Here is a 23,973-nt window from a genome sequence, read left to right as displayed (position 1 = left end):
CTGACTCCTGCAGAGCCCTGCTCCTGGCTGCAAACACATTTCACAGAGGTGCAATTTCACTTTTATCTACTAGAGAGAACAGACTCTTTTCCAATTGGAGGATTTTGAAGATGCTGGGATCAAAGCTCCACTTTCATGTGCGGTTGACTCAGAGAACTGGGAGTCAGCAGGGATATGGTGAGCCAGCCCCAGGTGCTACAGGGAGCATTAGGCATGTTTCCCATTTCCAGCCATGTAGCCTTTCAGACGTTTTCTACCAAAGGGTTCCGAGTAGGCCTCCGCAGCTTTGGAATATCCCTAGCAGTTTCATCTAGAACAGGAAAATCACATAGATAATTTGCATCATCTTGAACCTGAGCAGGATTGTTGACAGTCATTTGACACATTTGCTGAAGGATTCTCACTTTTGAGAAAGACCCGGAGATGACAGGGCCACCTCCCTCCAAAAGCTCACTGTGGGGTGATTAAGAATATAAATAATTAGAAGGGATGACTCATTCAACAAATAGTCCATGGTAGAGCGTTTTTGTTTTTGTTTTTTTCCCCAAACCACACTCTTCAAAGAGTAAAAAGGATTTTATAAAACCAGAAAGTGTTTTTTGTTTTATTTCTGTAATGTGGTATTTGAGATACTTTTGTGGCTATGAAAAATTTTGAAAAAACAAAAACAAAACCACAAAGATGGTTTGTGAATGGGTGCATTCCAGAGGTGAGCAATGTCCTAGAGTCAGGGAAGTGGAAACTGATCCTGGGCACCAAGCATGGTCCTGTGAGGACAGACTGGAGAGTACAGCAGGCAAGAACTGGATAAAGAGTTTCTGGGGGTCACTTTGGCAGCCAGCTTAACTCTGTGAAGGCAATACTGTGAAACTTTGAGAGTGTTATTTGGAGGTTTTTTTTTTTTTTTTTTTTTTTTGAACATAAACTCAAGATTTTATTGTCTTCATAATAAAAGGTGACACTTAGAACTGGATCACTTGGCCCTTTCTCTTCTTATCTTCTCCCAGTTCAAAATGCTTGCATCTTTTAATAGCCAGCATTCTCTTAGATCTGCAGTTGGGCTCAACGCACTCAAGCCTTAGCACAATCTTCTTTGTAGTTTTAGACTTTTTCCGGAAAATCGGCTTAGTTTGCCCACCATATCCACTCTGCTTCCTCTCATAACGCCGCTTTCCCTGGGCATACAGAGAATCCTTGCCCTTCTTGTACTGTGTCACTTTGTGGGGTTGGTGCTTGCCACACTTCTTACAGAAAGTCCGGCGGGTTTTAGGGACGTTAACCATGCTTGCGAGAGCGATAACGGCACGGGAAGAAAGCTGGAGGCATTTAAATGATTGACCATGTACAACCTAACTCATTCGTCTACAGTTACTATCTCACAATTTACCCAATCTCTTATATGTAATAGATTTATCTGAGCAACTGGAAAGCCAGCCTTTCCTCAAATAACAAGTGCCATTGTAATTCGTGATGAATAAAGGCTCAGAATGATCTACCACAGTGATTTTTCTAAACACTTGTGATTTTGTGTATATATCATTAATAATTGTCTTGCTTTTGGCAAAGTGGCCCTAGAAAAGTAGTAACCATCCTGAATGATTTATTTTATTTTGATAAATAATATATTGGCTTGGATGAAAAAAAAAAAGAAACTCTCTTATCTTCCTTTTGATTATATTCCTTTGGATCACAGGCTCACCTTTCTCCCTGGTTTAAATATAAGAAGTCGTCCTATTTTTGGAAGTAGTTACTTCTTAATTCTTCACTTGATTGTTATAATATTCTTAGTGATTTGGGAATTAGTGTATTTATGTAGTTGTCTAAGTAAGTGTTCATCAAAGTAATAAACTCACTTCTAGGTTTAAGTGTTTCTATTTAAAATTCTTTAAGAAATTCATCAAATATGTGTGTGTGTGTGTGTGTGTGTGTGTATTTATGACACTACTCTTTTAAAAATACCCAGAGCCCCCAACTGACAACAGCGAGAGAAGTGAATAGTTGATAGGACCTGGCCCTGGAATGCAAGAGTAATGGATTCTCCAGGGACTCTGCCATTTACCAGCTTTGTGATGCAGGGCAAGTCACATACCTGTTCTGAGCCTTGATTTTCCTTCAAGACAAATTCTCACCCTTTCCTGACTCTAACTAATGTAATAGTCCCCCTTTATCTGTGAGGGATATGGTCCAAGACCCCCAGTAGGTGCCTGAAACTGCAGATAGTCCTCAACCCTATATATGGTATGTCTTTTTGATTTGAAAACAGAGATGACTACTAAGTGATTAACGAGCAGGTAGTGTATACAGCGTGGATATGCTGACCAAAGGGATGATTCATGTTCTGGGCAGGATGGAGTGGGACAGTAGAAGATTTCATCACACTACTCAGAGCTGGGTGCAATTTAAAACTTATGAATTGTTTATTTCTAGAATTTTCCATTTAATATTTTTGGACCCTGGTTGACTGTGGGCAACTAAAACCCTGGAAACTGAAACCATGTGTAAGGGGGGAACTACTGGAACTACTGTATTTATTGACTGTGTGGTGTGGTGCACTGCTCATACAATTATGCGTGCTTCTCTCACAAAGCTTAAAGCCTAAAAGGGTAGGGGGGCAAAGGCTCTCCAGCAGTTTAAGTTATCATGCTCAAGAAATGTTCAAGGTTCTTTGAGACCCCAGGGTGAGAGCATCAAATCATATAGAGGATATGAGAAAGCTTCCTAGAGGAGCTTACATTTGCACTGAAGTTTGAGTGAAGCAGAAAGAGAAGGGGGTGCGATGTTTTTCCAACTCGGGAGAGCAGCATGGATGAACACAGAGGCATAGCACAGCTTGCTGTATCTGGGGGAACAATGGGAGGATCTCAGTAGGAGGTAGGAGAGAGGATAAGCATGGGAAAGGTGGGATCTGGGGCTGCAGTGGTGAAATCTCTTTTAGGCTGAGCTGGCAATACCAGTGCTGCTAATCATAACTACCTTTTGTTGGCTGAGTTGAAAATACAAGTTAAGCTCATTTTTAGATTTCAAAGATTGATCAAATTAGCATTGCAGAGTGCTTAGCTTTTTACCAAATAGTCATTTCTAATATGCACTATACAATTTCTCAAATGTCAACAAGTATTATCCAGAACTGCTGACTTAACTGAGATCAATTAACAATGTCAAGAGCTAAACGGTTATGGAAATGTTGATGTCCTTTTGTGATATAAAATTTTACAACTGTTCATTTAAATATTCACCCCAGTGCTTTGATAAACTGATCCAAATCTTAGCATATTATCGAGGATAATAAGGGTTTACTAGGTAGTATTTATCCTACTTTAGTTCTCTTGGGCATAGACATTCAGTAGATTTTTTATTTCTTGGCACAATTTTATGAGCATTCAAATTAAAACTATTTTTCATGTTTATTGTAGTAGTAACATATGAAAAGCTAAACAGGAAAATAAAATAAAACCTTAAATTCAAAATTGCAATGAGAGAGAAGTGTTGAAATTCAGTCCATCAATGTTTACTGAATCCAGCCACATGTTAAATTCAACCACTTTTTAAAGCTCTGTTTACTTGATTTATTTAACCTTGTGAACTTAGGAATAATCATTTACAAACTTGACAATAATGCAGTCAGCCCTCCATATCTATGGGTTCTACATCCATAGATTTAACCAACTGTGGATAAAAAATATTTCAAAAAAAAATTGCATTTGTCCTGAACATGCAGTGAACATTGAATTTTTTTCTTATTATTATTCCCTAAACAATGCAGTAGGACAACTATTTACATTGTATTAGGTAGTATAAGTAATCGAAAGATAATAAAGTAAGTGTACATAGGTTAAATGCAAATACTATACCATTTTATATCAGGGAGTTGAGCATCTGTGGATTTTGGTATCCAAAGGAGGCCCTGCAGCCAATACCCCATAGACACCAAGGTTCAACTGTATAGACAAAGGGCATAGTATATAGAGTAAGTGGTTAATAAACTGTACATATCACTTACCAGGCTTTGTGCCAAGCTCTCTCTTGACTTCACCTCCAGGGCAGAGCAGTTGCAAGAGGTGAGCCAACAGGATTTCTGTGGGAGCAGAGGTGCCAGGAGAGGTAGAGCTGGAAGGGCTGTTATCCTGAAGGTTGTTTAAAAACACATGGAATTAAGGAAGAGAGATAAAAAGCACAGCTGGAAGTTGAATCTGGTATCATGCTGACTAGGGAAGTCAGGTCGTTAACACAAGTCAGACACAAACCTGGTGGCTAAGTAAAGAGAGAGAATCTAGGAGCAAATTGCTTAGTGAGTGGAGTCAAAAGATGAAGAGCTAAATTTGCATGTGGTCCATATTTCTTTTTTTGCAGTCTCAACAGCTTGGAAAGCCAAGACTGAACCCTTAAAGGAGCTGCACTGGGAAGGGAAGGTCTGGTGGAAAACTCATGCAAGATTCAGTCTTTGCAGGCAAGGAGCTAAATCTGACATGACAGATAAACATGAAAACAGTCAAAACTTCAGATTTGGTAAACTCTCTGTTCAACTGAAATCCCAGGAGTGTTAAGGCTTCCTCCTCAATCCACATCTAGCCAATCTTCTCATCTTCTTCCAGTGCAGGAACACCAAACTGTTTACTTTTCCCCAAATCACCCTACATTCTCTTCACTGAGGCTTTTAATGCTGAAACCTCCGTCAGAAATGGCTTTCTCTGCTTCATGGAAAAGGCTTTTCAATGTTCCCTGCTCCTTCCCTGGCAGGGAAAATAATGCACTTTCTCTCTTTTGGGTTCCTGTAGCGCAAGTTTATATAAACACTAGTGGTGGAAGATGGCTTACCTACCAAGTATATGTCCTTGAGGCATGTACAAAGGTCAAGATTTTAAATTCTGTAAGTGTTCAGTTGCATTTTTGACCCTACTCCTCACTTGCTGAATATTTTGAGCAAATAATAGACCTTGGAGCCTCAGTTCCTTGTCATTGTTGTTATGGGGATTTAATAATACAGTAGATGTAAAGTACCAGGCATAATGTTAGGCAAAATTTAGGATGTTTGTTTTGTTAAATTCAATCTTTGGAATTCATAATATAAATGAACATAAATGTAAACTAGTTGTGTAACATATAATGGATTTTAGGAGCTACCTTCAGCTTAAGAAAGAAGTTTGATTTCCTAAATTATCATGCTGCCTTTTTGATAAATTCTTCGATGCCACACAAAGACAAGCCATTCTCTTCTCTTGGCAGTTTTACTATTTTATCATCATTATAACAATAAAATGGTGACATTTTAATCTTATTCAATATATAATCCACAAAGTGATTTAAGTCGATTTCGTGCGCTTACTTCATTTTCTCAGTGTTGCTTTCTTGATTCTGATTTTCAGTTTATCATTGAGATGGATGAACTATCCTGTTTCTTTTTTTCTTTCTCTCATGCCTTCCAGCTTAGTTGCATTCAGATTCCAGTGGGTCTCCCTTCAGGGCCTAAGTCATACTTGTTGCATGATCTCCATGCTTTAAACAATTGAAAAACAACAACAAAAAAATCCAAGTGGAGAAAAGGCACCATTTCTGTTGGCAATTCTCCCACCTCCATCTGTGCCGCCCCGAAGTGTCTGCTTTCTGTACTTACAAGACATTAGTCTTTTGGCACTATGATCCAGAGCAAATAGTGCTGAATGTAATAATAGCAAGTGATTTGGCATGTGCATCAATGTGAAAATAGAGTTTACAAATGCACAATAATGTATCCTGCAAGAATACATCATCTTTTTAAATGTGTTTCTTGAACATACTTATGTTCAGTGAGAAAAACCACATCCATTATTAGAAAGGTAGAGTGTCTCTTCATATTCTGGGAAAATTCTTGATAGGTGATTGCTATATTTAGCCATGGAAGCTAACATCTCACTGAAGGGGGCAGTGCCCTCTGTTCAGGGAGAAAACTAAGAAATGGAGTATTTTAAGTTCCCTGCTTAAAAGAAGAAATAATTGGGAGGAAATCAAAAGAAGTGGGCAAAAAGATCAAACAGTAACATTCAGCTACATTCAGAGCTTGAAACTGGAAAATAAAAATCAATAGAATATTTATCATTCATTTATTTCTTTTTCTAAAGCACTCCTTCTTTCCTTGACCAAGTCAGGATACTAGCTCAGCTCATGGAGGTCTATGGAGCCAAGCAAGGAGATTATTAATGAGGATTGTGTGTGTGCTGCTGGTGGTGGTGGTGGGAAGGTGGGTGTTTCAGGAGATGGGAAATCCAAGACCAGAGGGAGAAGAAAGTAAGACTTAAAAAGGCCAAAGTCTAAGAAGCCAGGAGTGGAGACCTTTTTTTCCTCCAACTTGGAGATTTGGGGAGAAAAGAGCAAGAATAAAGCAGGTTGATGGGAAACACTGACAGTGTTGATAATACTACCCAATGTAGAACAAGCATGGCTATTCAAAGTTGATTTTTATTTGCTCCTGGGGTATAATGAAGAGTGAATAAATTGAATTGAAAGGTTCAGGAATATTTTCAGACTTCATTCATTTAATCACTCATTGACTGCTTCACTAATGAATTCATAATATAATTACTCTATGCCTGCTAGATGCTGGGCACAATGCTATGTGATGGGAATACTCCATCTGTCTTAGCCTATTCAGGATTCTATAACAGAATACCACAAACTCGGTGACTTAAAAACAACAGAAATTTATTTATCATAGTTCTGAAGATTGGGAAGTCCAAAATCAAGGCTGCTGGTAGATTTGGTGTCTATTGAGTACCCACTTCTCTGTTCATAGAAAGCAGTCTTGTGGCTGTAATTTCACATGGCAGAAGAGGCAAGAAGCTTTCTGGGATCTCTTTTATAATGGCTGTAATTCTATTTATAACTGCTTTGCCCTCATGACCTAATCATTTCTCATAGTCTCCACATCCAAACACTATTATGTTGGGAATCAGGTTTCAATGTATGAATTTTGGGGGAACACATTCAGTCTATAGCACTGCCTTTATAGAGAGACAGATATATAAATAAATGGCAGACATGAATAAAAAATACTGAAAATGCTATGAAGATTAAGAGAAGGCTTCTCGTGAAACACTTTAACTGAGTTTTGAAGGATACATAAGAGTTTTCTGAGCCAAAAAACAGTGAGCCCCAAGTTTATATCCAACCTTGTAGCTCTGTGAAATTGTATTTATCCCTTCTTCTGTATCACAGCCTGAATCATCTGCCAACTTGGCTTGTTGGCATTATGTAGGCAATAAAAATGAGATAAACAAGTAAAAAGATATAAGGGAGAGGGGTAATGAGGCAGGTAGGTGGAGATCATTTTGATGGGGTTTGTATTTCTTCATTCAGTAGTTGAGTGGCGTTAGTGGGGCCTAGTAGAATACTATTTTTTCACTTCAACCTATTTTCTATTATTTACTTAAATATTGTGCACTTCATCAACATGTGGAATTAAAGTGTAGTAAAGTGACAATATAAGATAATGGCTAAAACTATTGACTTTGGATTCTAGCAGTTCCAAGTTCAGATTCAAAAGTCTTCCCCTGTCAAGCCTCAGGTGTCTCCTCTATAAACTAAAGGAGTTGGCTAGAGGAACTCTAGTGTTCCTTTCAGGTCCGACTGACTTAGCCTAGAAGCGATGCTGGTCCAACACAGATGCTTCCAATATTAGGGCTGGAAAGGGCCTTATAGACTGTTTTGTCAAAGTCCCTTCTTTTACAGAGTAAGAAACCAAGGATACATCTCAATCTTTCCAGTATCCTTTTTATAACAGCTACTACTTTTTAATGATTAATAGCTTGTGATTCTTCAGAAAGAAGGGGAAAATGTTTAATGAATGAATTTAGAAGCGATTGGGTAGGCTAAATAAGTTTGTCTGTCATGATAAATAAACATAAATTTAAGATCAGATGAAAAACATTTTCCTCTGATACTTTAAATTGAGACAGATTTTAGGTGACGGAAAGGGGCCGGCAGCATCAGCATCATATTATCACAACCTTAGGCCTAGAGCTGAGTATACAAGAGAACGCTCTGGGCAGAATAGCAGTCTTGGTTCCACCTCTTAACTATAACTCTTTGCTTCCTTTACAGTCCTGTAGTCACCTTGCTAGGGCAAATGGTTGGAGAAAAAAAATGTAAAAAGTTGTGGAAAATATTTTTTAAAAAAAACTATCAGATATACAAATCCATTTGTCATTTTTTTTTAAACTGCAGAGTATCAGTACTATCAGCAATTAGTCGTGAACCTCCAGGTCCCTGCTGATAATACCCTTGTGTTAATACACCTGTGGAGTCCACTATGCTATTGCATTCTTTTGCTGTTATTTAATTTTAGTTGGCTTAAATTACTCATTACTCTTTTCCTCCCCTTTAAACAGCAGGGCTTTTGGAACCAGTAGCATAGCTAATTGTTTCATTTCTGCATTTCACTTTCCCTGGGTAGCCACAGTCGCTATGTGAATTGAGATTTGAATATAAACATAAACCATAAAGATTTTTCATCAAGTAAGAGCACTACTAATAAAACAAAGCTTTGTTCTTATTTATCGCATGAACAATACACTTGTATCACCTCTATCAGGCATCGTGTAGAACATATTGTGGAGGTTTCTTATTGGCAGCGACACATTTAGTATAGTTACCATTTTCCAGCCCTTCAACGAGAACTTCTGGATGTATTTACTAAGTGAAATAAATAAACTTCTGAAACAATGGTTTGCAGTACAACACACATAGGACTAGTCCTCCAACCTAAGAATGTATACAAGTTTGCACAGAGAGTGCCGTAATGAGATAGGTATCAGCAGACTACTTCTAGTCTTGTTTATGACTTGCTATTTGACTTGAGAAAAGTTGTCCCCCTCCTCCCTCCTAATGGGTCTTATTTCTCACTTTTGTTTAATAAGTATTTGGGCTACAAGATGTATGAAGTTCATTCCAACCGTGAAACTATAAATGTACACATTATGAGTCCACAGATTCATGGTGTATCCCAGCACCTAGACTAGTGTCTTGCACATAGTAGCTTCTCAGTAAATGAACAAATGATGGACTTTTGTTAATTTTTCTGTGACTGAATACTCGTATGCTATTATTACAAAAAGATTGAGCATCCGTGTATTTGGAATTTTGAGGGGAGGGTGTGAGGAGTACAGGATGAGGAAATGTCAAATGTCCACCTTCTTTAGATGCAGCATTTTTTACGAAGCCTCTTTGGACTGAACTTTGATGTACAATTGGTCTATTCTTAGCACCAGAACTCAAGGACTGGGTTGGTCTTCATACTGATCCTGAGCAGATTCAAGAAGTGACTTTTGCATATTAGATTGCCAGGTTATTTCTTATCCCTAGAAGGAAAAGGGACAATCAACTGAAAAGTTTTATTTTCTAGTATCCTATTTTGACTGATTAAGGTTTTGACTCAAACCCTAAACATTAATGAAATTGGCATACCACATTTTAAGTGGGCATTATGCCAGTGTAACAGATGGACCTCAAAATTGTCAGTTGATAGCTTGTGTATAAATCTCTAATATCATCAAGTGGAGACAGTCCTTAACAAGAAATGTAAAAAATGTTTGTCAGTTGGCTTCCAGATGCCTCACCCATGCATCATTACTCTGTTACACGACTCTGCAAGTCTCTTTAGATACTTAATAGCCCCCAGAGACATCACTGTTAGACCATGTGGATGGGTAACTCCATGGAAAAATATACCCAGATGACCTGCATCTTCTGTCCTTTCCTGTCTTCTCAGACTGTTCCTTACCTTCATTCCTTCCCTGAAACCTGAACCATTTTTATTGAACCATTTTTACTGAAGCTTTATCATGTGACCTTGCCTTTTTAGGAAGACCGTTCTTTCACTGTCACTCAAGGAAGAGAATGAGAGCCTTGCACATAGTAAGCAATCAAGACATGTTTGCTTTCTGAGGGACTCTCTCTAACTTCTACAGCGTGGCCACTTTCACGTAGTTTTGCCACGTCAATCCATCTTCTTCTTGTGCTTTGAAATTTTAATCTTCCTATTCTTTCATCTTCTGTGACTAATTTCTCCCAGCCTCCTAGCTTGTTTGCAAAGGCATGGCCCACCTATTAGCTTGCTTAAGAGGAATACCTGAACTCAAGTGCAGAGAAAACCGAATGTAGGACTGACTATTTATGGTCTTTGCCCAAGAGTAAGCACTGAGCACACTTGTTAACTGACTTCCTGCCTCGTGGTGATCTTGCTGCTGCTTGCAGGTCACTTATGACCTAGTTTATGCCGTCAAGGATTGCTGATTGATGCTTCTCAGTTGCCAAGTGAATTGGCTTTATGGCCCTGGAAAAAAAAAAAAAAAAAGCTTTATCTCATTAAACTCATTCATTGATTCAATGAATATTAAATAAAACCTTCTAAGTATCACACACTTTTCTAGAAGCTGGAAAAACAACAGTGACCAAAACAGACAAGGTCCTTGTTCTTGTAGAGCTTATATTCTGGTGACAGTTTGAACTGACACTCTCAGTGGAAACTGAGCTGACCATTTGTTTCATCTTAGAGTGAGTACTCATTTCTAGAGGTGAGTTGACCTCAATATCATCACCAAAAAGTCCCAACTGGCCAACTTTTCTTTTTTGTACATATAAAATACGTTATAAAAGATGTTAGTTATAAAAAATGAACAGTAAGAAAATAATTGGGCATAAATAAATGGTCACACATTTCTCTCAGTTTACATTCAGCACTTCTGGACAAACAGCATGAGTATATGGAAAAATTGTATGCGGGCTGGTAATTGGTTTGGCATTTTAGCAAGGCTTTAAAAATAGTTAATTATAATGTAATGCCTTGCTGTTAATTAATTTCAATCATTTATATTATTTCTGTACATTCTAGTAGGAACTAAAGGTAGATGGTCATATAATTTATTGTTTGAGCCAGAACTGTTTTTGATGGGCAAAGGGGGCATTCTTTAAAAGTATGTTGTGACAATAAGTATAAAAAGGGAACATTTTGGGAAAACCAGAATGCACATTCACCCCAAATAAAAGAAACCCAGTCTCACCTAATTCTTGGCATTTTGAAATAGCAAATTGCTACTAGTCTATTTCCTCTATTCCAGGATTATCATTAAGTGAGTTCATCATAACTAGATCAAATTATGTTTCATCAACACTTTTATGAAGCAATTCTTCCTTTAAATCCTTCCACTTTGGGATGTGGGATTAGACCCTTTTCTTATTAAAAAGGAGGGGGCCTTCAGGGATTCCAGCTCTAATCCTTAGCTTAGATGGATCCAAAGCCCTATATATAATAGTGAGTACAATTTATTGAGTGACCAGTATTTTAGACACTTTTATAAGTATTATGGTCAGTCCTTACAGCAGCTCTGCCTACAAGAAGATATTACTTACTTTTCCAGATTAAAAAAATGGGAACCAAATGGATTAATTGCCCAAGATGGTACAGTAAGTAATAATAAGCAAACTGTATTTGAGCCCACGTCTGTCTGGTTCCAGAATCTATTTTTTTCACTATGCTCTACTGTCTCTCTATTCAAATGTATGATAGAAAACTTAGGTGAGATGAAGATATGATGATGATATCTCCCACGTACTCTGGAGTTTTGTAGCTCTGGTCCCAGACCCATACTAAGCATTTCTCTGCCTCCTTCCACTTTCCACTTTTACACTGGAGATTCACATCTGGTAGAGAAACCTGGAAAATGATAATAACTTCTTATGTCCGAAAGTACTTTTGCACTCTCACATGGTCCCTGCCCCGCACTCATACCCCAACGCTGTGAAGCTCAGACTTCAAGAACTAGCTCTGTATGTGTCTCCTCCAGGAAACTTTCTTAAAACCCTCAGGCTGGCTGACTGCCAACTCTTCTGCACCTCCTACTCCACCTGTGACAACCTGTCTTATACCTTACTATAGCTTTTAAAATCATTTATGTTTCTATCATCTTCAATAGACTTTCTGCTTCTGTGGGGCAGAGATCATGTTTTATTCATATTTTAACCTCTCTGTACTCCGGGTTGCTTATCTTTAAAACAGAGATAATAATAGTACTAATCTCATAACATTTTATTTTATTTCTTAAATCGACAAATAATTGTACACATTCATGGGGTAAACAGTGACTTTCAGTACATATAATGTAAGTGATCAGATCAGGGTAATTATTATATTCATCATCTCAAATATTGATCATTTCTTTGTATTGGGAAACTTCAATATCCTCCTTCTGCTAATTTTAAACCATGTAAAATATTATTATTAACTATAACCATATTACAGTGGTATAGAACACTAGAACTTATTCCTCCCACCTAGCTGTAACATTGTATCCTTTTACAAATCTTTCCCTCCTTCCCCCTACCCTTCCCAGCTCCTCCTATCCTTTGTTCTACTTTTTACTTCTGTGAAATCAACTTTTTCTTTTATCTTACACATATGAGTGAGAACATGTGGTGTTTAACTTTCTGTTTCTTAGGTTTATTTCATCAAACATAATGTCCTTCCATTTCATCTATGTTGCTGCAAATGACAGGATTCCATTCTTTTTTATGGCTGAATAACACTTTATTGTGTATATGTACCCCATTTTCTTTATGCATTCATTTGTTGTTGAACACCTAAGTGGATTCCATATTTTGACTATTGTAATAGTGCTGCAATAAACATGTGGGTGCAGATGTCTCTTTGATATACTGATTCCCTTTCTTTTGGTAAAGAAGATTCCCAGTAGTGGGATCGCTGCATCATATGGTAGTTCTAATTTTTTTTTTTTTTTTTTGAAAACTGCATACTGTTCTCCATAGTGATTGTACTAGTTTACATTCCCACCAACAGTGCATAAGAATTCTCTTCTGTCTGCTTCCTCACTAGCATGTGCTTTATTTTCTTTGTCTTTTGATAATAGCCATCCTAACTGGGGTGAAATGATATCTCTATTTTAAAGATAAGCAACCTGGAGCACAGAGAGGTTAAAGTATGAATAAAACATGATCTTTGCCCCCACAGAAGCATAAAGTCTATTGAAGATGATAAGCATTTCTCTGCTGATTAGTGATATTGAACATTTTTTTTCATATATTTGTTGGCCATTTGCATGTTCATATAGCTTTATAAAGATAATAGTCACCAAAACATTTAGAATCCTTATAGTGCCTGGCACATAGTAAGCTCTGAGCAATGTTAGGTCAATATTATCATCATTTTGTTATCATGGTGAGTGTAGTTAATGTCACATGGTAAAGTACACAAAAACATGCATGTTAAATGCTACTAATTCGTGAAACATTTTTATTGTTATCTATGTTCAGGACACTCTGTAGACTACACTGAAGAAAGAAAAAGGAGGCCGTTTAAAAAATAAGGGTGGGAAAAAGGAACAAGATATATACATAAATTATTCTGATACAGAATAGAAAATAGTGATGGAAAAGTAAATCATCAGTTTTGGAACCATTAGTGAGCAGATCATCAGTGTTCTTGGTAGAGAATATTTTCAGACTGTGAGTATCAGGGAAGACTGTAGAAAGGAGATGGAGTTTTTGTTGGATCTAGAGGAAAATATAAGATTTGAATTTGTAGACACTTGTGGTAGGTAGTGGTTTGATGAGATCAAGATCTGACAGCAATGATGATGTAAGCAAAGGTAAGAAAAATCTTGACAGAGGAGCTATTGTGATCAAGAAGGTGGTTCTCTCAGTCAAGGTTTGTCCATTGTACTCCAGATGTGCTGACCCCTGCAATTTCCCCACAAGTGGGAAACCAGACTGCATAATTTGTGGTGGTGGGGGTCTGTGATCCCACATTCTCCTGGTTTAAAAAAAAGGAAAATATTGAGGTTCGTTTAGGATAATATGTCTAGGAGTTAAGCTTGGAGAAGAATGGAAAGATCTTGAATGTCAGACCACAAATTTTGCATTAAATTTGATTTGCTTTCTATTTAATAAAGCATCTGGGTTCTTAAAATTATGAATAAAAATAATGATAAATTATGAACTAGAAGGTTCTCCCTGTTCTTATTCACTGTAGATAATGGGAAGGCAGTTATATGAAAAAGCATTCTGGATTAGATGGCTTGCCTCTGCCTTTGAAGTATGATGCTTAGGTTCTGAACCCAGATCTGGTTCACCATGTGACTCTTATCACGTGCCACTCCTCCCCTACCTTTAGCTTCTCCATCTGTAAAAGAATAAATATGAAGAGTACACAGAGATGTATTCTAAAGGTATCTCCTGTTCTAAAACCTTTGAGAAGGAATGAGCATGTAATGGGGTGCAGCATTAAGAGCAGAAATTATTTATCTCAATGAAATCGGCTGTTGTTCTTAAGGAGGAACACTACTCCTACCCTTAGCCTACTTTCTAAGCCTATTCAACACTGAAAAGAAATCCTGAGTTTTGTGATTCTTCCAAACATGTACTTTGGCGTACAATTGGAGAACCTAAAAACTAGTAGGCCCTAGGTTGTGGCCTCTGCAATCCGATACTCTTAAATGCTGAATGGATCCAGGTGTTGCTGACCCACTCAGTTCATTAGTGGGAGTCCTCCACTAATAACGTCCATATGTGGCTGAACCATCCATGGTTAATATTTGTAATCATGGCCCTAAGGCATTGGAAAAATCAAAGGATGCCCTCTGAATCACCAGAAAAAGATTAAATTAGAGAGAACTCCAGGTTTCTTGTTGGGAGTACATTTTATTATATTTCAATGTTTTGAAAATTGCGACTAGAAGCCTACTGTGGAAGGATCTTTTGTGAACTAGAGTATGTGACGAATCTGCACATCTCCTTCCTTAACCATTCCAGATAACAGGGTTTTCTGGACTTCTGGAGAATAAGATTATTATTCTCAAGGAGAGATGATCACCTCAGGAAAATCTGGACTATTGAAAAAAAAATAAAAGTAGTAAATCCAACACAATTTTTCCTATTAAACATTTTGCATATAAACTAAATACAGTGTGGGCTTTAGAAATATTTTGATATGAAGGTAGTACTTCAGGAGGTTTTTGGTTTTGCATCTTCCTCTAGAGCTCTGTACAAGAAAAATATTCTATCCCTGCAACTTCACAAAAATGATTAGGTATTGCATTTGGAAGTACTTATTATCAAAAAGGCGTCTCCCCACCTTTGGGGACTTCTTGCAGGTTGTTGGAAAAAAGCTAAAAAGAGCACCTCAAAATATCCTCAGTGGCTTTGTTTGAAGAACTTTAGAAGCCTTGGAGCCTGCTCATGGAACAGTTTTGAGGTGGAGGCAGGCAGGAAAACACTGAGTCTGACTAACAAAGAAGCGAGAGAATATTAACCTTTGACAGTTCCATAAGTACTCTCGCCCCACTCTCGAAAAACAAAACAAAACACATACAGGAATATAGCAAGCAATGTGAAGTCAGTGGGGAGAGGAGAGGGAAGCAGACAGCTGGAAAGTTACTGCAGCAAGTAGAAAGAGAAACCCAAATTGTGAACATTAAAAACGATTCGTAAATCTCTCCTCTCTGCCTTCTGAATAAAACCATACCCTGCCTGGAGACACTAGCCTCCTCTAAGACTTCAGTAATTCGTCCTGATGCACGCAGTACCAGTCCAATCCATTTTCTAGTTTGCAGAGGAAAATCCGGTCCGGCGTTTATTTTTAGCAGCGCTTCCCTGTGACCGAATGCTACAGCTCCTCAGCTGGGATAACTGAAGACCGTATTGGGGAGCGAGGCGAAGGGGGCGGGGGAGCGGGAGGCGGTGAAAAGGGGAGGGGGGACGCCCTGCGCATGCGTGCCAGCGCCCATGCAAATCTGCTGTACATCCAGAGAGCAAAGTGGGATGATCTGTCACTACACCTGCAGCACCACGCTCGGAGGACAGCTCCTGCCTGCAGCTTCCAGACCCAGGTAAAAAAAAAAAAAAAAAAAAAAAAATCTAAGCGGGCACCGTGCATGCATTTCAGTATCAGATGCGCGTCGCAACGTATCCCCTGTAGAGGCAATCTGCTGCTGCTCCTAAGTGTCCTTTGGTGGCTGATTGCAGCTTCAAGGTTTAAGAAATCCCATCTTTCAGGAAGCCTGAGGGGAAGGAAGGAAGTACGGGCGAAATCATCAGATTGGCTTCCCAGATTTGGGAATCTGAAGCGGGCCCACATCTTCCGGCCAACTTCCATTGAACTTCCCAGCACTCGAAAGGGACCGAAATGGAGAGCAAAGGTATGTGGTTGTCCCTATCGGGGGACTTCCCGCTGCATGTGTGTGTGGCCAAGGCAATCCTCGGCGAGGGGACTGCAGTGCTTGGGGAGCGAGCATCACACTAGGTCGATAGAGGAGGAGATGCTATGTCCGTTGCAGCACTGGGGAAGTGTGGCAGGAAGGCGACTTCTTTTTCACTCCCACAGCTTGGAAGACAGTGTTTAATACTCCATCAGTTGCGTAGTGAAGTGTGATGAGTTTTTTGGGGGGAGGTGGGGAGAGTCCCCCCAAAATGGAGGAGGAGGAGGTATGTGTTGGTAAAGCAATATCTTTTCTTTATAATGGATGGACTCAGATAAATCTATTTCATTTGCTTTAGAATTGCTGACAGGCACGTTTGTATCTGATATCCAATAATGCATTGCTAAAAAAAAAAAAAAAAAAAAATGTTTGAATTTCACCACCCCCATCTCATGAAGATGGTATTTCTGGGTGTGTATGACCACATCCTACTGCATTTTGAATATATATCAGCAGAAAAATTGGGTCTATTTGGAACAGCCTGCGTTAGAACTGACCTCTAAGAAGAACAGTGTATGGGAGTACTGCTTGGTTTCCAAGCATAATGCATTTACTAGTTCTGGACATGTATATTTCAATGTTCTCCTCATAAGCAAATCTGCATAATGTATACATACCAACTGATAAATGAACTGTAAAAATCAACTTCTGAATGGCCTATTGAACACACATAAACACAACGAGTATTCTAATCACAAGATTAGATATCTTTTGGATTTAACCCCATCTATGCAGGTCTGTTTCTCCTTTTCCTTAAAACGCCCACCAGGTTGTGAGAGCCTTGAGTGATATGGTGGTCAGATATCCAGGAGGCATACTGGATGTATTTAATTCTGGTGAAATCAGAAGAAATGATGTCAACTTTTATGAAACTATATTCATTACCCAGAACTCGGGAAGCTATATTTGAAACAAGATTTTATTTTTAAACCAGGAATGTCAGTCACTGTGGTAATGTACTTAGGATCAGAGAATGGTGGTGAGTTACCTATTTCTGGGCTGATTAATGAAACTGGAGTGTTGAATGATAGCAGTTCTATGTTCAATACAGTATTTTAAGTATTTAATTGGCAGATTTAAAGTACTTGAACCTAGGCAAGCATTTACAGTATAAAAAGAGCTGAATCAACATGGATTAAGACTAGCCGGCAATTTTCAGTTCCGGCAAATTATTCTTATGATATGTTGATGGGCATCTCCATGTCTGACAATGATGTACACATATGAGAGAATCCATGTCTATAAATATACTTGAGGCATATATTATTAACTCTATTATAAACTCCATTTTAAAATAAAAAGCCAGTTCTTAACACATAAAGGTTTGTAATATTCTAGTTGACTAAGTATTTCTGGGACATAAGGTTAACAACAGAAAAAGAGTATCATTTTACTATGAAACAGTTTTTCTTGCTTCGATGACACCTGGTATTTGTTCACTAAATTTAGTTATTTGACAAGGGTTCTTGGTAACAGTTTTGCCTCCAATGTGTATACTAATTCCTGGGCAATCATAAAAAGAGGCTGTATCTCTCAGCAGTAATCTTTTATTTTCCTTCGTTGCCCGTAAAACATGCTACGTGTCACTCAGCATTCCAGGTGGTTTAATGGTCAGATTGCTAACAGTAAAGTTCCAGCTATTCTTTCAGTCTTTTGAGTTCAGAAAGGAGAAAGAATCTCAGAAATATATCCAAAAAGAATCAGTTCAGAAGTTCTATGTCAATCCAGACAGCAATGATACAGTGAATCACAGCACTGATCCAAAGACAATGAAGACTTTTGCCGTAGGCCAACACTGTGGTCATTTTGCTGAGGTCTCATAATTGCCTCTGAAAAAAAAAATATGATGAAAGTCTTTATGCATGTTAGTTCCTGGACTTTCTTAATGAAGCTTTGTTAGCTGCTTGACAATCAGATTAAGAATGGCTTATTACTTATACATTGGCCTGACTTTCTAAGTTGATGCAAATGGCACAGCTAACGATGGTAGCTAACTTGAAATTTTTATTCCAGCCAAAAAGAGTGTATTAAGAGGAATGTGTATTGGTGCAATACTCTAATTGGTGCATCTTTCACGTTTTATGCTGCCATGTACAAACTTCTTCCCCCAACAGATTCAAATCTAATTCTAGGAAGACATTCCCTAATGTATCTATATATAATACTTTTCTATTAGAAACTCTTTAAAGATAGAGTCATATTGTATGATTCAGTTGAGGATTCCAGAGTTCTCTATCCCATACCCCGATCTAATGGCCCGTTTAGTCTTGAATCCCATCGCCAACACTTGACAACCTTCACATTACCTCTAGCATTTGAAAACCTTTCTTAGAGCAGTTGTCCAGAGTCCGGAAAGTTGAACTTCAGCTATTTACAAATAAGATCAATTTATTTTTGCTTCCTTATTTACAATTTTGCAACACTCCCTGTCATACACCATAAAGAAGAGAGGAAAATAAATCAATTGACCTGAGGTTTAATTCATGATCTAATTTCAGTGATTTTTGTGCACCATGTACTTAACATTGTCTCAAAGCTTTGGGTTGGTACACAGTCCTAGCAGCTCTGATGGAATTTGTGCCTTGCATATCTTAAGGGCTTGAGATTCTTAAATGAGTTAAAATGTTTAGTATTTAGACAAGTGGTGCACAAAGTTTGCTGCACACTAGAATCACCTGACATACTTTCTAAACATACTCATCCTGGGATGGCACTGCATACCAAGAAATTAGAATATTGGGGTGGAAGAAAAAAGCATATATGTTTCCTTTAGAGGTCCCTAGGTACAGCAGTGTTTGAAAACCACTGATTTAGACTCTTGATAGTCAAAATGTGCTTTGCAGACAAATTTTTCAGAACTGCAGAATCTCCATATTTACTCCAGGTCTATTGAGTCAGAATTAGAATTTTGACAAAATACCTAGGTAATTTGTATGCACATTAATGTTTGAGAGGCATGATTTAGAGTGAGGAAAGAGGCTTTTTTCCTTCCTTCCTTCCTTCCTTCCCTCCTTCCTCCCTCCCTTTTCCCTTCCTCCCTTTCTTCCTTCCCCCTCCCTCCCTTCCTCTCCTCCTCTTCCTTCCTCTCCCCCTCCCCTCCCCTCCCCTCTTTTCTTCTCTCATTTTCTAGCCCTTCTCCTCTCCTTCCCTTCCCTCCCCTCCTTTCTTCTTTCCTCCTTTCTCCTCTATTCTCCCCTCCTCTTTCCTCTCCTCTTCTCTCTCTCTCTCTCTCTCTCTCTCACACACACACACACACACACATACTCTCACCTCCCACTGACCCCCACCTATATCACACTTTTCTTTGTCTAGGTAGATTTCCAGCCTCAAGCTGGCATATTACCTATAGAAACACCTGTAGAGCTTTTCAAATGTAAAGATGCTTAGGCCATACCCCTAATAATTTGGGTTTAATTAGTTCTGGGGTAGGATCTTGGCATAAGTATTTTTAAATGGCTCCCAAGTGATGCTAATGGATGACCAGAGTTAACCACTGATGTAGGGCATTACTACTGGTGTTCTACAGACCGGCAGCATTTGCATCACCTGGGAATTTGTTAGAAATACAGAATCTCAGTCCCTACTCCAGATCTACCAAATCAAATCTGGATTTCAACAAAATCTAATGGTCATTTCTATGCACCTTAACATTTAAGAAGCACTGGTGTCGATCTCGGGGAACTGATTGTATCTGAGAATGAATGACACCACTCCAGGCACCTCAGTAGAGAAGATTTGATATTATCTGACTAATAAATATGAAGGCTCGTGGATATGGGATCATGTTCTAGGTCTTCTGGTTGTTTTTGGAAACAACAAAAATGAAATGAAAAAGACACTGCGTGTCTCATAGTTAGATCAGAAAACAAACTTACTTTTAAATACCCTTGCTGCTCATCCTCCAATCACTTACTTTCAACCCCCAATTATCCTTAAATATTTATTCTGTACGTTCATGTTAAGCTCCTGACAAAGTCTGCTGTTAACTCATGGTAATGTGATATTTGACTACTTAAATCAAGGCACTTCTAAACAGAGTAAATATAGCTTTATCCTTTTCTATTGTCATACCTCTCTGTTCAACCCTTTTGAGATTCCTTTGACATGTCCCTTGCCACATTAAATTAATATTTATTGGTATATTTTATATGACCTGAGTACTTGTTTGTCCCTCACATACTGGCATTTCTTACAATCAACATTGTGATTTTTGTGCTTTTTATTTAAACAAATATTTACTGAGCATCCGATATGTACCCAATGTGCCTAGTTCTGAAACTAAAATGAAATCTCTGATCTTGACAATTTCACTCTTCCAGTTTCACTACTATATTAACCTTCTTGTGGGAAAAATCTGAGCCTTTAACTTTCCAGCAACCACCTAGGTGTCTATCTCAGGTAGAACATTTTAGTTTGCATAGTGGGGACTCAGATTATATGCGTTGGATAGCCTTAATTAGTTTTTTAGGCTGACTTCATGGATCCAGAAGATTGTAAGTTGGGAGAAGTGCAGGAAATTTAGGTACCAGGAGGGCTCCCAGAAACATCAGTGTGATTCCAGAACTTGGAAGGGAGTGGCTTGACTTGCTCTCTCAAGAGAGACCTGCACATGTATTCCCGAGGAAGATTCAATTCTGTGTTCTAGATTTCATACCAGCCATCCGAGTTCAGTCTGGGCCATGAACCAACACACTTAAGGTATAGAAGAGTCATTTCTCTGAAGCCAGGATGATTTACGCTGCAGGGGAGAAAGGAAATGTCTATGCAATCATTAGTACATCAGAACTGGAAAGTGGTTTTAAGAAGAGCTATTTTGTGGTTAAACAATAACAACAACAATAATGAAAGACTGAGCCAGTATAGTGAGATAAGTAAAATATAATTCAGTAAAATCATGATATATAGTCACTGAGCATAGGAAATACAGGTTCTCACTCCAGCTCTCATGGTGTAAATTTGGACAAATCTTTTCCTCTCTGGGTATCAAGATTCTTAAATATCAAAGGGGGTCCAGTTCATTTAATTTAAAATACTGAGTTGCCACATTGTTCCAGGCACATTATTAAGTGCGGGGGACAGAGATATAAATAGTTTATTGACTTGCCCTCTAAAAGCTTACAATGTAGGGATATATGAACAGGATTAAGAGCTGTTGATTTCTAACATTTTATGGGTCTTCTCCATTCATCTTTCAGAGTTCTAGTAGGTTATCTGGGGGGCTAGAATATAAAGTCTTACAGTAATTAATGAGCTCCAAAGAGGCACTTAACATTCCACAGCCATAATTCCTGCCCTGCCTTTTGTTTCCCCTTTGGTTTATTTAAACAAAATTATTGTGTGGGAGAACATTTGAACTCAAGCTATGTACCTACTATAAAAGCTATTCCGCTTAGCTAGCTACCTGCCTAACTTGTTTCCTGCCTTAGATTATTATGAGGCTTGTTAGCCTCAGTAATAGGTCTGGGGAGGTCAACCTACTTAGCATTCCCTTATCCTTGTTCTTTTATGCTTTTAAGTTTTTGAAGTACCAACCTTATTAGGTATGGTGGTTTGTGCTACTGAGTGACCAATAAGGGTTTATTGCATCTATTAATTTTGGGTTTCCTGAATTGTCACATATTTACACCCATAAATAACATTCACGAAACACTTTGTACTTTTTCAAAAGGCTTTTAATATATACAATCTCCCTTAAGACCCTGTGATTGGGCATTTTAACTTTATTTTATAACAAAACAAAGGCTCATAAAGACTAAATGACTTAGGCAACTCATCTTACCTCTGTTTCTCTGCAAAATAAGAATTCTTATACCCATCCCAAGCGCCATACCATAATGTCATGATTATTAAATAAAACTCATGCTAATAAAGTATTTATAACTCTTTAGAACTATAATCTGACTTTCATCATTTTTTAACTGTGTCTGTCTTTACACTAGACTGTGAGATCCTGGATGGTAGAAATTGGTCCTCTGCCATTTTGGGAGATTTAGCAGCAAGTACATGCATAGACACTCAATAGATCATCTTCATTAACTCCCACAAAAACTTAAATTTACCAAAAGGGATTTCTTTTGTGCTTATTCTACAGTTTTTTTTTGTTGTTGTTTTGGTTTTTTTTTGAGACGGAGTCTCGCTCTGTCGCCCAGGCTGGAGTGCAGTGGCCGGATCTCAGCTCACTGCAAGCTCTGCCTCCCGGGTTCACGCCATTCTCCTGCCTCAGCCTCCCGAGTAGCTGGGACTACAGGCGCCCGCCACATCGCCCGGCTAGTTTTTTTTTTTGTATTTTTTTTTGTAGAGACGGGGTTTCACCGTGTTAGCCAGGATGGTCTCGATCTCCTGACCTCGTGATCCGCCCGTCTCGGCCTCCCAAAGTGCTGGGATTACAGGCTTGAGCCACCGCGCCCGGCCTGTTCTACAGTTTTAATAGTAACTTCTCCAACACCTGAATTTGTCTCTATTTTGCTAGGACTTAGTTTTGAGGCAGTTACATAACATCTTGTGGGTCTGGGGATGGAGATACATTGAGCCAAGTATTACACCTTGGGTGGATTTAAAACATAAACTGTGTAAATTCTGGCCACTAACAATGGTCTCAATCAGGGGTACATCTCAGAACCACTGGACATCCTGTAATACCTGCAACTCAGATACTTAAGAAGCACTCAGGTGATGAGGATGTACATCCTCAATTATGAATCCACAGATAAGCTCCAAGATGGTTACTATGACACTTTAACACATACATGTGTTCTTTATCAAGAGCACTGTAGGACTCCTACTGCCTGGGCCTTGTCTTTTATTATCACCCTCTTTAGAGTTAAGAGAGTGTGTGTAGAAGAGATTTCATTTCTGTACTACAGACTTGGGATTGAAAATAGATATGCAAAATAGATGGCAGGAGTTTGAGGCTAAGATGACATGCCATTTTCCCCAGCATCTTCTTCCTCATCTCCTTATTAGCATCCTTGCATGCAGAGCACGGTAGGATTTTTTTAGGATCTATGTCAATAGTTCTAATTTTAGCTTTCTCATCTCTCCAGCTACTTTTTGAAATAGTCCCTGTCTCCTTGTCTTTGGGAATGTGAGACTCCCACCCAGGGAGGCCGTGGTATTTAACTGCTGCGATGCCACTGATGGCACCTAGGCAGAAGTCCCAAAGGACACCAGTTGCCCCTTCACAGATCTTTTCTTTTTTCTGTAGTGCATACTCTGCCTGGCTTTTTACCTGAAACACGCCCCATGACTAATGATTCAAAAAGCACACATAATTAAAAGTGGGACTTTAAACTACGAGAAAGAAGTAAAGGGAAGCTGCCGTTCTGTGGTTAGGTTTTCGTTTCTCTCTTGTTTGTGGATTGGCCATTAGCCTGAGAAGCAGCCCAAAGGGACTAGACTGCAGGAAAAGAATCCTGAAACTTTCAGAGGCCGTTTGGAAGATAACTAAACGCACCAAAGATTCCTTTAACAAGCAGGCAGGAGGAGGCAGCAATGCCAGTGTCTCCCTACCTCATTCACTTCTACAATTATCACCCACGCGAAACAATCAGGTTTTCCTCGAATCCTCCAGTACTGATAGTACTCAAACAGATTGAACAAACCTCAACACAGGTAAATTGCAAAATTTCTTTTCAGATACTTGGGAACTGAAAAATCTAGATATGCTTTCTGCTTCAAAATGTGTTGGGCTGTTTTTCTTTCTTTTCTTTTCTTTCTTTTTTTTTTTTTTTTTTTT

The 23,973-nt window shown here is 38.6% G+C and overlaps 2 protein-coding genes and 1 non-coding gene across 3 annotated transcripts in view; 2 read left to right on the top strand and 1 right to left on the bottom strand.

The window, feature by feature from the left end:
* Positions 1–892: 892 nt before the first annotated feature.
* LOC112618991 (60S ribosomal protein L36a-like) lies at positions 893–1,311 on the bottom strand. The gene has a single exon (XM_025376707.1). The coding sequence runs from the start codon at positions 1,281–1,283 to the stop codon at positions 963–965; it is 321 nt and encodes a 106-aa protein (XP_025232492.1). The 5' UTR covers positions 1,284–1,311; the 3' UTR covers positions 893–962.
* A 12,325-nt stretch (positions 1,312–13,636) lies between these two features.
* On the top strand, positions 13,637–13,798 carry LOC112619985. Its single transcript, XR_003118454.1, has one exon. It is a non-coding gene; the product is annotated as a U1 spliceosomal RNA (small nuclear RNA).
* Positions 13,799–15,753: 1,955 nt separating this feature from the next.
* Positions 15,754–23,973, top strand: part of FGF12 (fibroblast growth factor 12) — a 584,720-nt gene continuing 576,500 nt past the window's right edge. The window contains exons 1-2 of the mRNA XM_025376976.1: positions 15,754–15,869; positions 16,036–16,178. Coding sequence (XP_025232761.1) covers positions 16,166–16,178 — 13 coding nt within the window. The 5' untranslated portion in view covers positions 15,754–15,869; positions 16,036–16,165. The remainder of the gene's footprint in view (positions 15,870–16,035; positions 16,179–23,973) is intronic.

The sequence above is a fragment of the Theropithecus gelada genome, chromosome 2 (genome assembly GCF_003255815.1).
Source record: "Theropithecus gelada isolate Dixy chromosome 2, Tgel_1.0, whole genome shotgun sequence".
Classification (NCBI taxonomy): domain Eukaryota; kingdom Metazoa; phylum Chordata; class Mammalia; order Primates; family Cercopithecidae; genus Theropithecus; species Theropithecus gelada.
This window is presented reverse-complemented; position numbering and strand designations above follow the sequence as displayed.